The sequence below is a fragment of the Candoia aspera genome, chromosome 7 (assembly GCF_035149785.1).
Source record: "Candoia aspera isolate rCanAsp1 chromosome 7, rCanAsp1.hap2, whole genome shotgun sequence".
Classification (NCBI taxonomy): Eukaryota; Metazoa; Chordata; class Lepidosauria; order Squamata; family Boidae; genus Candoia; species Candoia aspera.
The window spans coordinates 26,467,860-26,481,369 of NC_086159.1; the positions used below are offsets into that span (position 1 = coordinate 26,467,860).

The 13,510-nt window shown below is 37.5% G+C and overlaps 1 protein-coding gene across 1 annotated transcript; it reads left to right on the top strand.

The window, feature by feature from the left end:
• Positions 1–5,699: 5,699 nt before the first annotated feature.
• LOC134501475 (apolipoprotein L3-like) lies at positions 5,700–6,545 on the top strand. Its single transcript, XM_063309316.1, is given in 1 exon segment — positions 5,700–6,545. A coding segment is annotated over 1 exon segment (846 nt).
• Positions 6,546–13,510: the final 6,965 nt, after the last annotated feature.

Below are 13,510 nucleotides of genomic sequence, written 5' to 3' on the forward strand. Positions count from 1 at the left end.
TTGAAACAATGCTATTTAGTTTGAGTTTAGGCGCGCTTTTCTCATTCTCAGCTTTTTACCTGTTTGCACCCTATTCTAAATAAACCCAGAACCTGAATTGTGATTTTGAGTCTGAGAGTTTTATTTGGATTAAGGCAATCATTACAGGTAGTCTGAGTAAGGAAAGATGTTAGACTGGGTCATGGCTCCTTCATCAGTGTAGGACCTCACTTAGAGCAACGGCACGTATGAATTCACTATTAAAATTAGTGAATCATTGTCATCCAAGATCTTTAGCCCCAATTATTAAGGTGTACAAAGCTAAAGTTACATCTGTTCTCTCATATGGGGCTAACGTATGGGGTTTAAGACACATACAATCAAGTCACTTGAGTATGGGTATAGAAAACAGCTGCCACAGTTACAACAGAGTTGGGAATATATACATTTTGTACTCACTCAAAAATTAGGGCATATATCATTGCCCACTACACTATCATTGGTGGAAAATTATTTATTTAGAAATTGTACCAGAGATTGAAGATATACATTATTTAAGTGCCAACACATTATTTAAGTGCCAGTTGTATATATATCATGAACCATATATAACACAAATGGCCCACTGGGATCCATATGTTAGAATGATATATTTTATGTGGGGTCAGGACACAAATATTACATTTAAATTGTCCTCCTTTTTGAATAAAACAGTGCAATTGAGAACCACATATGTAAATCTGATTGGGGTAAATTCTAAGGGTGATAAGGACATCTGAGCTCAGTGTTTTTAGTTATTTGTTATGGATAGTTTTATTCAATTTGTTGTATTATGATATGGCCCTATAGCTAATCATAAAGTGTTGTTGTTGTTGTAAAAAACTTGATTAAAATAAAAGAGATAATGCAATATAATTACATTTCTGCAGGTTTCCCACTTGGAGAAGATGGCCCTGATAATAAAAAATGGCAACCATTAAAGTCATGACAATTTCACAAATAAGGGTTTTACTGCTTTGTTATTTTCTGCATTCTGTTTCTTTTCCAGTGATGAAATATACATAGCTGAGAAGAAAGAGTTTTTAACATTTAGTAATCATACAATCATACAAGACGCTAGTGAGAATGGCTTCTGAAGAAAGTTGAGTTTATGAAGGGGGGCTTTTAGAGTTGCAATTTTAAGAAAGGCACATAATTTAAATGGGGAAATCCATTGCTGAATCCATGGGTGTGGTATCACAAGTTTTTAAAAATTCAGCTACTAAGAGTTGGGAAAAATATTTGGTTTTGCCTGAAATTCTATAGGAGGCAGACAGAAAGATATATGCCAAACTAAACAGATGGAAAAGAAAGAATTATAGTGTATGTATTCCTTACTCCAAACTAGATCCCAACATCTTTCAAGAGCTAACTAAAATAGCATCTTTACAAGCATCCATAAAAAATAAATGCAAATAAACCAATGTGAACCATGCATTAATCATTATGAAACAATAAGGGCAAATTAACCCAGCACACAAAGCCTGGGCAGTCCAGCACTAGCCCATTGATAAGAACTCAGGGAGAACATTACTTGGGCAACAGAGGGGACAGAACACCCGCAAAATTTTCCCAATTTTTAACTAGTGCCCAACTTCACAAACACATCCTCACATCTGGCTATCAATGGACATGCATCTCATCACCAACAGATCCTCACAGAATCTCAGTGCCACCCCTTGTCCCCTGCCATGGCAGATTTCAGGTTGAAGAACCCCTCCATCCTCATCCAGCCTTGTTAGGTTCAGTCTCTCTTCCACCACCAGACTGTGGAGGAGCAAGTCCTAATCACCCTTTATCTAATAGCAGCAACTACAGGCTCAACAAGTCCTTTCAGCAGTAGCAATCGTTTGGCCATTTCCTCTTAACTGCCTCCTTCTGTCCAACTTCCTTTCTACACACTATCATCCAACTCTGTCTCAATCTTTTAACTCATCTAAATGGTCTTCTTTTGGCTCCTTCATTTACTTTTCCAACTTCTACCTTCAAAGTAACACTTCCTCCCTCCCCACTCCCCTTCCCCCTCTCCCTCTCCCTGTCTCTCAACAATTTCCATTCTTAAATTTGTCTTTACTCCCTGTTACTCTCCTCTATTTTTGTCATCCCTCTCCATGGTCTCTTCTCTCTCTCTTTCTACCACTTTCAAGGCCCAGTCAATATTTTCCTTTTCCATTTCTCCTCCATTTATTCCTCCAAATATTTTATTTGCCACTCTACAAGCTGTATGTTCAACAATATAATGGTGCTCATATTAACTGTAGTAGCTTTTGGTTTGTTTTTTAGCTAAGCCTGCCTAAAACCAAGGATCTGTATGACTTTATCCCAGATATTTCAGGTGGATGGATTACTCATGGTGATGGAAATGTCTGCCATGCTCAGAGGCACTCTTATAATTGTTCATTCATGTTCCAGCACTGAGCTTGGGAATGAAAACTGATTCATGGCTGAGCCAAGTTAAAAACAATAACAAACTGAGGCATTATTGCTGGGTTTTGTAAATACTGATCAAGTATTAAGGATTCCCTGTATAACAAGATGAATATTTTGTTCTGATTCAGAATTAGAGAATGATGGCATACTGGGAATCCCAGTGCTTTTGGTGGACAAACCAAACTGTGAACAGCAGCTAAGCCTGCAAAATGCAACTGAACTTGCAAGGTAACCAAGATAAAACTTAAAGAAGAATTCTTCTTGCTATTGTTCAGGGTGTTAATCATGGACCATCACTGATAGAATACAAATAACTCCATTTAATAGAAATAACTACACAAGAAGATAAACCACAGCTATTCTCAGCCATGAGGTGGACAGAAGGAGATAATCATTTCCCAGCATGCAGTTTAAGAAACAAAGTCTTGCCTATGTTTATGGCCCTAAACAATAGCTTCTTTTGGACAAACAGCCATTGTTGGAAAGAGGGTAGAAATGGAGACAAGGCTCCATCTTTCACACTACATGGTTTGCTCGCACATCTAGTTATCACAGGCTTGCACCCACCTTTGAATCTAGGATTGGAAATTATGGAGACAAGTATAATTGCATTTAGCTGTGGTGTGTAACAATTTCTGGATCCCATTTTATAGGAAACCCTAGACCAGCCTTCTCCAACCTGATACCCTCCAGTGGTTTTACTAGTTCCCAAAGTCCCAGTCAGCATGAGAATTCTGGATATGCCTGAGATATTCCAAACAGCACTATTTATTTATTTTCTATTTTCATACAGTACTCTTTTCAAGGAACAGAAGTTGTAGAGGGAGGGTGGATGGATGTTAACAGTCCTGGCAGGAAAGGGGAGCTGAGTCATACCAACTGATTCAGCAACGATCGCTGCCATAGGAGTGCTTTACATAAATACACAGTTATGGATGTGCTGCTTTCAGTGGTCTTGAAAGGGGGTGGAAGGAGGGAAGAAGAGAGCGAAAAGAAGCACGTAATCATTGCTGCTGCATTTTCAGTTATTACCATTACCAGGGCAGCACAAACACATCTCATTTTAATGACCAAACAAAACAGTTGGCAATAATTCTTTTCAGATATATATATATATATTAAAGAGAATGGTTGTATATATTCTGAAAATGGTCCAGAAGAAGTTTTGCACATGTGACACATCTTAACCATGTGGAGCTTTGAAACAAACACATCTGTTTACAACACAGCAACTTTAACAATTCGATTTACAGAGTTATAGAAAGCTGACCAAGTTAGCCAGAGTTATATGCATGCACTTCAATTTGGTACTGATTCCAAGTGAATATATATAATTTACTATCAATTTGCTCTGCATCTTAATTTTGGCTGCCCCCAAATTAGCTGCTTTTCCCCTGGAGCATAGCCATTAATCTCCACTAACAGAAAATGTACATTAAAGAACCAGCAAAGGGAAGGTTTAAGCAGCAAACAGATAATGGCTGCATGTAAATGACTGTTATGAAATAAGAAAAATGCATGCCTCAAATTTTCCAGTTTGTTCTGCAGACAAAGAGAGACACTGACATTCTGCAGCAGGAATTCCAACTGGTTAGTAAAGCAAATGGTAAGATATTTAAGCTCAGAAGTAAAAATAGGTCACCTGTTTTCGTGCAAGTGTCAACTTTAATAAATAAAATGTTGGAAAGAAGGAAGGAAAATTGTTTGCATCAACACATAAGTATGATGGGTAGATGGAAAACAGTCCATCTTCATCTTCTGATACAGTCCCACTCACATGTGGATTAAAAATGTATGCAAGCATGTATGAAAAGAGATCGATTCAACAAATCAGCCTTACCCAATTTGGCAACCACCAATTATGATCGGACTGCAATTCCCAGAATTCTGGTAAATGAACAATATATCTAAAAGATGCTAAGATAGCAAAGGTGATTATAATTTAAAAAGTTTAATTTAAAGATTTTAAAGCAGATTTTAGAGGATACCATACTTAGAATCTCAATTAATACCAACTGATTAACTTCCCTGAATGTAGCTTTGAATTTTGACTGAATGAACTAATTGTAATTTGCCATTGATAAGGATTCTGCCAGAATAAAATCTTTTACTAATGTTCCATAGTGCACCATTAACCATTCAGGTCTGTAGTGCCTTTGGAAATATCTTATCCTCTCTAATGATCACTCTAAGTACTGTAAATGGAAATGAAAGTTGTGCCTTTAGCAGCCTCTGTAGTCCAGGCCATAGGTAGTTTTCATAATTTCCAAACTAGTTACAAACTAGTTAATTTTATTACAGACAAAACATCATCTCAAGCTCTCTTTTAAAATTTAAAATAAAAAAGCACAATTCAGATGGCTTTTAAAATATATTTTCACATGTTTCAGACAACTTTTCATTATATAACTTGGCAAAATAAACAAATACTTAGTGTTTAATTGATAAAAGGCAAGATGAAAGTGTGTGATGGTTATTCCAGGTCTGCACTGGGATTAAAAGTTATTAATCAGTAGTTGCATTCCACTCTTCTACTCTCCTTGCCCTTTTTAGTTTCATTAAATATTTGTTTTCTGAGATAATAGTTAAATATTGATGGGAGCAAGGTTAATATATATGTATATGGTGGCACTCGGTATTGTATATGTTATTTGATGATAAGTGAGTTAATTTGTTGAAGGTGGTATATTTGAGTTGGAGGTCATTTCCCTGGATTAAAATGCAAGGACAACAAATATGAAACCATCTTACCTGTTCTTTGGAATGCTTTGAAAATGATGCCTTCCGAGATTCTCTCTGCATACTGCCTGCATATGAGCAAAGAAATGAGGAGGAGCAGCTGTTGTCCCAACCCTGTCAGGGATCTTTTTTTCCCTTAAAAACCCTTTGATAAATGTTTCAATCCCTCTTTGGCAGCTCCCTGCCAAATCTCTGCCATGACTCCAGACTTTTTAACACTGGGAAATCCTAATGTCAGAAGGACTGATGAGATGGCAAGAGAAGGAATCCATTGTCAAATCTCTATAAAGTCAGAATTCTTCCAGTTTCAGAGGAGGGACTCACAACAGTCTTATAACTGAGAAACTGTCCCAGAAGTCATGGACTTGAATTCTAATTAAAAAAAAATAAGAACACAGTTAAAATATTTTTTTTGCTTTCAATCTTACATAGTGAAAGTCCACAAAGTTTATCATACTGATGTTTAAAAAAACAAATATATTTCTTTGATTCTTGACAGGGAGGAAGGAAAGATGCCTTGGGAAGAAACAGCCAGGAAATGCTTTGTAAAAGAATTTCCTGCCCAGTGCATCAGTTGCCTGCAGGAAATGACAGACAACATTGATAGGATCCACAAGGGCTGTACCACTGCCAGCCTTGTTTCTAATTCTACAAGTGCCATTTCTGGCATCTTGACCATCCTGGGATTGACCTTGGCTCCTATCACAGCAGGTGGGAGCTTAATCCTAATAGCCACTGGGGTTGCCTTGTGGGCAGGAGCCACAGTGCTAGGCCTTTCTGCAGTTTTATATGAGAATATTATCAATTCAAAAGAAAGGAAGAAAGCTCAAAGGCTGATGAATGAATGTGAGAAAAGCCTAAGAAAGTCAGTGCTTCTTAATACAATAGGCTTCAGCACTGAACTGACCTCAAATAATGGAGTGATGGGGGAGAATGCCAAACACCTTGTCTCTAATATTTCTGGCCACATTCATGACATGTACATGACTGCAAAGAAGATTAAAACAAATGTAAAGGCATGGAAGACTGTTCAAGCACACTCAAAGGCTTTAGCAAAGCAAGCAGCTGATGCAGGAAGCAGCTCCTGAGGTACATTTAGGAATTTATATCAAAAGATATTAAAAAAAGCTTTCCGAGGATCTACCCTTGCAATGACCAAAGGAGCCAGGATGCTAAATGCTGTATCCGCTGGGGTGTTTCTCCTGATTGATGCCCATGGCCTTGTCCAAGATGCGAAGCATTTGATAAAGGGAGCCAAAGCAGAACTGGCTGCAGAGATAAGAAAAAAGGCAAGCAAACTTGAAGAGGAACTGGAGAATCTTAGCAAACTCTACAATGACCTGAAAGACTTGATGTAAACTAAGTAAACAGCCAAGAACCACTTCCTATATATACCAAATACAAAATTTATTTAGTTTACAGTACTGGGACTTGGATTACTGAAAAGCAGCCTTGCGCTATACGCACTATCCTGCAGCCTGCGACCACCATTAGTGGCTTTTCTTCAGATACCCCTACATTCAGTGGCTAAGTATATATAAGGACTTCTCTGCCATTTGCTAGGGTGGGACCTAGACTACTCTGAGACAATATGTGAAAGGAAATTATATCACTTAACCTAAAAGACTTCATGTTTTAATTAGTACCTTATGTGAACATATTTAATATACTGTAATTGTTTGCTGCATGAGTGATGAATGAAGTCATGACAGAATGGCTAGGAAGACATTCAATCCATATCTGTGATATTATATCAAAAGTGGGCATGGAATGGTTGGGAGGATATGAGACCAAAGCCCAAACCAGGAGAAACAAGATCAAAAACCAAAGTGCTCATTTGGAGGGATAAATTGTGGAATATTGGTATCTGAAGATATCATTCCAGAGATCAGAAGAAAATTTGTCTCCCTTCCAAAAAGAGAGTAACACAGTATTCTCCAAATCTGTACTAATTGAAATTGCTGGTCAGAATCCAACATATCCATCTCCCTTTTGGGGGAGATGGGCGGTAATTAAATTTGAATAATAAATAAATAAATATTGTTTTGCTGGATATTATTAAGAGGATCAAAAAAGGTTAATTAATTCATCGCTTTGTTCAACTCAGTTTAATACATTTCTGTCTTACTCCATGTTGTTCTTTCGTTTTACCCTTCTTGTTTTACCTTCTTTTCTGCTGATCGGAAGGCATGAATATATCTGAGAGTAAGGAGCAATGGGTCATATTTTTGGGTAACTATATAACTAACAAACAGTATCTCTCTATTTACCATAGTGATAAGGTAGTTCTGGCTATCTCTAAGTATTTTGTGCTGGAATTAAGAAGTCTGTTAAAGAGGGATTTATATGGACCTTTGCATCAATAAACCTATACAACTGTTGAAACACCTCCTGTTGCTTTCTGTGGTTGGGGGCAAAGGTCCTAAATTGCTTAAGGTTAGCTAGTCCAACACTGTTGTGCCCCACCTCCAGTTACTACAGCTCTCTCTCTTCAAGATTCTTCTGCCTAGTGCCTTTGTAACTGCTTCTAAAGCACTAGGCTATAATCCATTTCCTTTATCCCAGTTTTGTGTTTCTTTAGTTTACTAGTTTTATCAGTTAAACTGGATTCATTTGCTTGGGAGATAGCCTCATTGAAATCAGTATTCCAGAGGGACTTTGGTTTTAACATAGATTTACACTATAAGAATTATGCAATTATGCAAAGCAGTAAAAGAATGGCAATTATACAAGGAAAGTTTAGCTTTTGCAGCAATCCAAACAATATAAACTAATAAAAGGAAATGAAAATGGTTTGAAAAATCAAACTAAAAAGGATTCATTTCTTATTATTAGTTTATATTGTTTGGATTGCTGCAGAAGTTAAACTTTCCGTGTATAATTGCCATTCTTTTATTGCTTTGCAACACAATCTTCATGGGTAACAGTTGCTGTTTAAAGGCTGTACTGGTAGAAATGCAGGATGTAAAATGAATAAATAAAATCCATGCTTCGACTGGCAGATTTTGTCCTACTGCAACAAGTGGAAAGAGTTGGACGAACTACTGTACCTTCTGATCTGAATAATTCAGAAGTTCCCAATCAGACAAGTCTCACTGTGGAGATAGGCCTTTTTAAGGAGGTGCTGATATTATCTTGTTAAGAAAATAATTCTGAAAGTAGGAAAATGGCCTTGTCATATTTCTATTTTGAAGATTTGCTTTGCCACAGATGCCAATTAATGCCACAGATGCAATAGAAATTCTAAACTGATGTCCAGAAACAATGAAGGAATGAATATCAGTTAATGGATACTTGATTAAAACAAAATAGAAGTATTGCTAGTTAATAAAAAAATTAGCCTGGACTTATTAAATTGTTTGGATGAAACTATTCTACTTGGAGGTTCTCCTAGACTCATATTTACTCCTCAGTAACACAGTATCTGAGTTGCATTGTCTGCTTTAGATAAAGCAGGCTTGCCATGTTCCACATAGGGATACTCATAAATATGAAGTTGCACATCCACTACCTTCTTTCTTCCACTTTACTTTCTGTTTCAGTTCCCCATTTGAATTTTCTCCTCTTACAAATGGCCTGGAAAAGGAGCAAGTGCAAGAAATTGTTTGAAGGCATAAGTATTTTCTTCATTGATCAAAATCCCTTCATGCTAATTCCAGAATACAGAAAGGGATTTTCCTAATGGATTGGTTTTCAGGGAGGGAAGGAAATGGTTTCTACTGAATGAGAATTGCCTCTAATCCATACATTCTGTATTCCTTTACTGAAACTACTTGTCCATCCTAGTTTCCACTGAAGCTCATCCCTAGAAGTTTCCAGTGATAAACCATCTTTAGACTAAGATTCAGATACTAGGACTGACAGAAATCTTGACAATTGAGAAATATTTTTAAAAAGAAGTCTTTTGGGGCCATCTCATAACTTTATGCTAATCAATGAGCATCACAGACCCCATGACTCCCCAGAAATCCTTCTCACCCTCATATAAAAGAAAAATTTCCCCATCTTGATGAGATGTACTGCTACATTGTGAGATCTAAACCACTGGGGCACTCTACAGGTCTTGTCCAACAAAAGTTGTGACTGGCATTGCTGGTGATTTTACTGAATACTTTCTTAATTTGAACAAAAGTAAAAAGGCCAAACAGCTGATGCATAATAGTGAACAAAAAGCCTAAAAATATTAATGGTCTTGGAGAAATACCAAGAGATAAAGTTGAATTATTCCACGGTTGTAATTCTGTGCTTGGTACATTTCAGTGAATTTCAAACTGATTAATTACTGGCACCAAAACCTGTTGAAGCTCATCTTGCCTTGATTGCTACAAGTGCAGCCTCAGCTTCAATGAATGGAGTTAGGGATGTTGAAAAGCATATCAAGAAGTATCTTCTCAGTGAGCAAAAGATCCAGAATGACAGACACTAATGTGGCTGGAGGGTTTCTGCTCTTTGATGGGCATCACATAATTAAGGATTTATATTTTTCTTCGAATCACACTTGGAGTGGTCCATGCAGTTTCAAGGCCCCTCAGGCCAGTGCCTAGTTGGCCTTAGCCTAACGCCAGCCCTGGTGATGATTATGTATGTGTGTATGTACAGTGTAAGTAAACTCTCAAATAACCTTGTCCATTCAAAACTCCCATTTCTCTCTTTCAAGATCCCTGTCTTGGAAATGCACCATTTGTTGAGAAAATCTGAAGAAAGTAGGGACCTGAGAGAGAATTTAGCCACATTAGGCCTTTCTATCAGTCTTTCCCACCAATCCAATATCTTGGATGAAGACTTCCATCACCTGTATCATATACTGCTGATAGCCTGATGTGATGGGATATGCATTCCAAAATACCGGAAGATGGCAGTTTGGGAAAGCTGATCTAAATATTTGAGCACATTACAAGCCTCATTATGATATTCCCTTTCTCACTCCTGCTGTTTGGGACAATGATTTTTAAAATCTTGAATTGATAGCTTCTGATGAACAATTTCTTTTTTCCAGAAAGCAATTTATTTCCAGGTTTTTTCCCCCTCCATGAAGAGCATATGGGAGGAATTAATAGGAAGGATGTCTCTTTGTTCCTGGACAAGTTTGGCACTGCAGAAGCTAGTAAAGCAAGCAAAGCACCGAAAGGCAGGCCCAATCAAATGTGAACTTCTATTTTTAAACTGGAGCTTTGGATAGTTTGCTTTCACCAAACAAACACACAGCAAACAGATGTGGGATTTGCCTTGAGATGATGATGAGATGGGAAGTGGTTTGTAGAAAAGGCCAGCTCATTAAAATGGTTTTCCTAAGAAGAAAGGATTCAGAGATGGGCACTTTTAGCATATGGAGAGAGCATAGAAGAGTATCTCTAAGATCTGGAACTGGTTATTGTAGAAAACATTTTCTGTCTTGCACCTATCAAGGGGGCTGTGTATCTCAAAGAATACAGATATTCTATAGTCTATATTTATTATATTTTATATTATATATTACAGATTTTATAAAACAGATTTTCTATTAAAAATAGAGGACCATCAATTACTTGCTTGCTTCTTTTCAGCAAACAGAGAGACTGCTTGCTGTAACATTAATGCCACTTCTGTTCTTAGTGGGAGAATCTGCTGATGGGGAAATAGGGCCATATTATCCGATTAATCTGACTGAATCTTAATGTAGAATTAGCCTAATAACAGCTACTGTATATCATCCCCACTTTTTTCCTAGATTTTACTAATTTAATCATTATATTGCAACTATTTTGTAAATGCCCCGTTGGTCTAATCAAGATATCGCCATAAGAGGTTTTTATCTGCAAACACACAGAGAAAGCGAGAGACACAAAACCACAACAAAATAAAACCTAGAATTTGTACCCAGTCAGTAAAGCTAATTCTTCCAGGTACATGACCCAAGTTAGTTAGTCTTGGACTAATCTAATAAGCATGGAAACCAATTGCTAATAAGAAGCCATAGCCATACAATGGTTGAATTGGATGTGATACAGGGCATTCCTTCTACGGCTTTAAGTACAGCGTCTTGTGTTGTTTCTTTGCTCCCATTCAGTAGGAACCAGTGACATGGATAAGGGAGAAAGAGACAGGATGTTGGCTATGTCTGCTTATGAGAAGTCAATATAATGCTTCCTACTTTAACAGCAACTCCATGTTAATGGACACAGAAGTGGATGAGGATAGAGAAGATATACAACTGAAAATTGTGAATCCAGGCCTATTTTTAAATGTATGTATGTTTTGGAAAAATTGACACCACTTTGGGCATTTGCTAAATAGGAATGAGAAGCAGCACCTCTTTGAAATTCCTGTTTCATTGAAAAAAGAATTAGTCCCTAGACCTTCTAGAAGTTGAAATATGAAGCAAAAATATACTGTGTCTATCTGAAAGGAAATAAATGTTTTTCATAAAAAAATAACATTAATAAGGAGGTTCACCTGAGATTTGCCCAGAACCCAATAATGAAAGTAGATGAGTTCTTTCTGTCTAATTTTTCTCATTTGCAGAGATTGTGTGTCAGATCCCCTGATCAAAGGTTTCACAGAAATCCTTATCAGGGCACCTCCCATCATTTCATTCTCTCATGCTGCCAGATGGGAGTGGGTGTGAAGTTGGAGTGTAAAGTGGTATATTGTGGCTATGCAGCACCTCAAGGACGCGGGGTTGAGATACGGCAGGAATACCATCTGGATGGGAGGGGGAGTGACATGCTTCGTGGGAAAGGGGACTAAGGGGATGTAGTTTTAAATTAGGTTTGAGCGGGAAATCTTTATTCGCAGCTTGCCTTCTGTACCGTTCATTATGCTTCATTAAAACAGTTCAAAGAGATCCAGCTTCTTGACTGTGTATGTGTGAATGCTCGAATGATCAGGTGCTGACATTGTGATACATTTGGGATCATTTTCCTTTTGATTAAATACTGTCTCTTTTGTTAAAAAAAATTGTTTCCCCCACTTTTCAGTGTTTTTAAACAATGTATCTGTTGGGGGCCCAAATCCAGTGGCCCTAACTCTTCAGCACCTCATGACCTACTGATCACAAGGGGGCAGTGAGGTGTTGACAAAAAGTTAAGGATTTATTTTATGTTCTCTTTATCATTCGCCAATCTTCCTGCTCTTTGTTTGAGAGATTGGTAATCTGAGGTCACATCCTTCTGCCTTTCTTTCCAGGCATATACACACACAGGGAGCATGTTCTCCTTGACTCCAGGATATAGTTAGCTAGGTGCTTGGCTTTGCCTAGGCATACAGTGTATACCTGTAAATAATTCTCCTGTCTGCTATAGTTGTAAAACCTGCATCACTCATCATTGCTTAGGTCAGATTCCTGCTCTCAAGAATGTTCACACAGACAGAATGTCTTAACCTCCACAACATCAACAGTTGTAGCAACAACTAACAATGGTGGCATCCACAGGGGTGGGGTAGAGTGGTGATGGTACACAACAACAAAAGCAGCGTTGTGGTATCACAATGCAAACCATACCCCTGTTGTACATGTGTCACGATATTACACACACATATAAAAGGAATGAAGTTGGTGACACAATACTGCATTTTTCATTCAGACAAAAGCAGCAAGCTCCGGTGGATGCCTGATTGCCAGACATGCATATCTTCTGGATTTGCATGTCGCAATGAACCACAAATTAGCTAATTATGTTTTAACAGAGTATTTTCTGTGAACCCAGCCTGTGTGGTTAATTCATGGTTCAGGAGGTTGTGCAAATTCAGAAAATTGGATTGGGTAACACATTGGGTAAGCTGATTGTATGAACACCAGGGTTTTAATATATTACTTATATAATTTTATATATAAATAAGGAACAGCTAAGATACTGTGCAGAACCCTCAAACTCCCAGGCCTCTGGTAGAGGACCCAAGGTTGATGAAGACAGATACCACCCATAGGGGTGAGAAGGGAATTTTTAAAAATAAATTATATAATAATCATTATTATGTGTGTGTAATAACATTTTAATTTTATAAAATAATTTTAATATAAATGGAGAGAAAAGTCATTATCCCAAACTAAGGATAGGAGCAAAGATGGGAATTTGCAATATTTCTAATGCAGTCTTTACTGTAAATAATTAGTGATTTCTCTGAATTTCTAAACATTTAAAAAATTGCCCTGCCAGGGTATTAAATACATGATTCTCCTCTATTTGTTGCAAACAGCAGGCCAATGACTGAGAGATGGTGAACTTGCAATGTAACCTAGGACTGAGAAGAAAGACATGTATGGTCACCCTGCAGAATAATCCAGTGTTGTTATCCAGTCTCCTGGTCTGTGAAGAATGTTTAGGGAAATGTAGGGAGAAGCTGC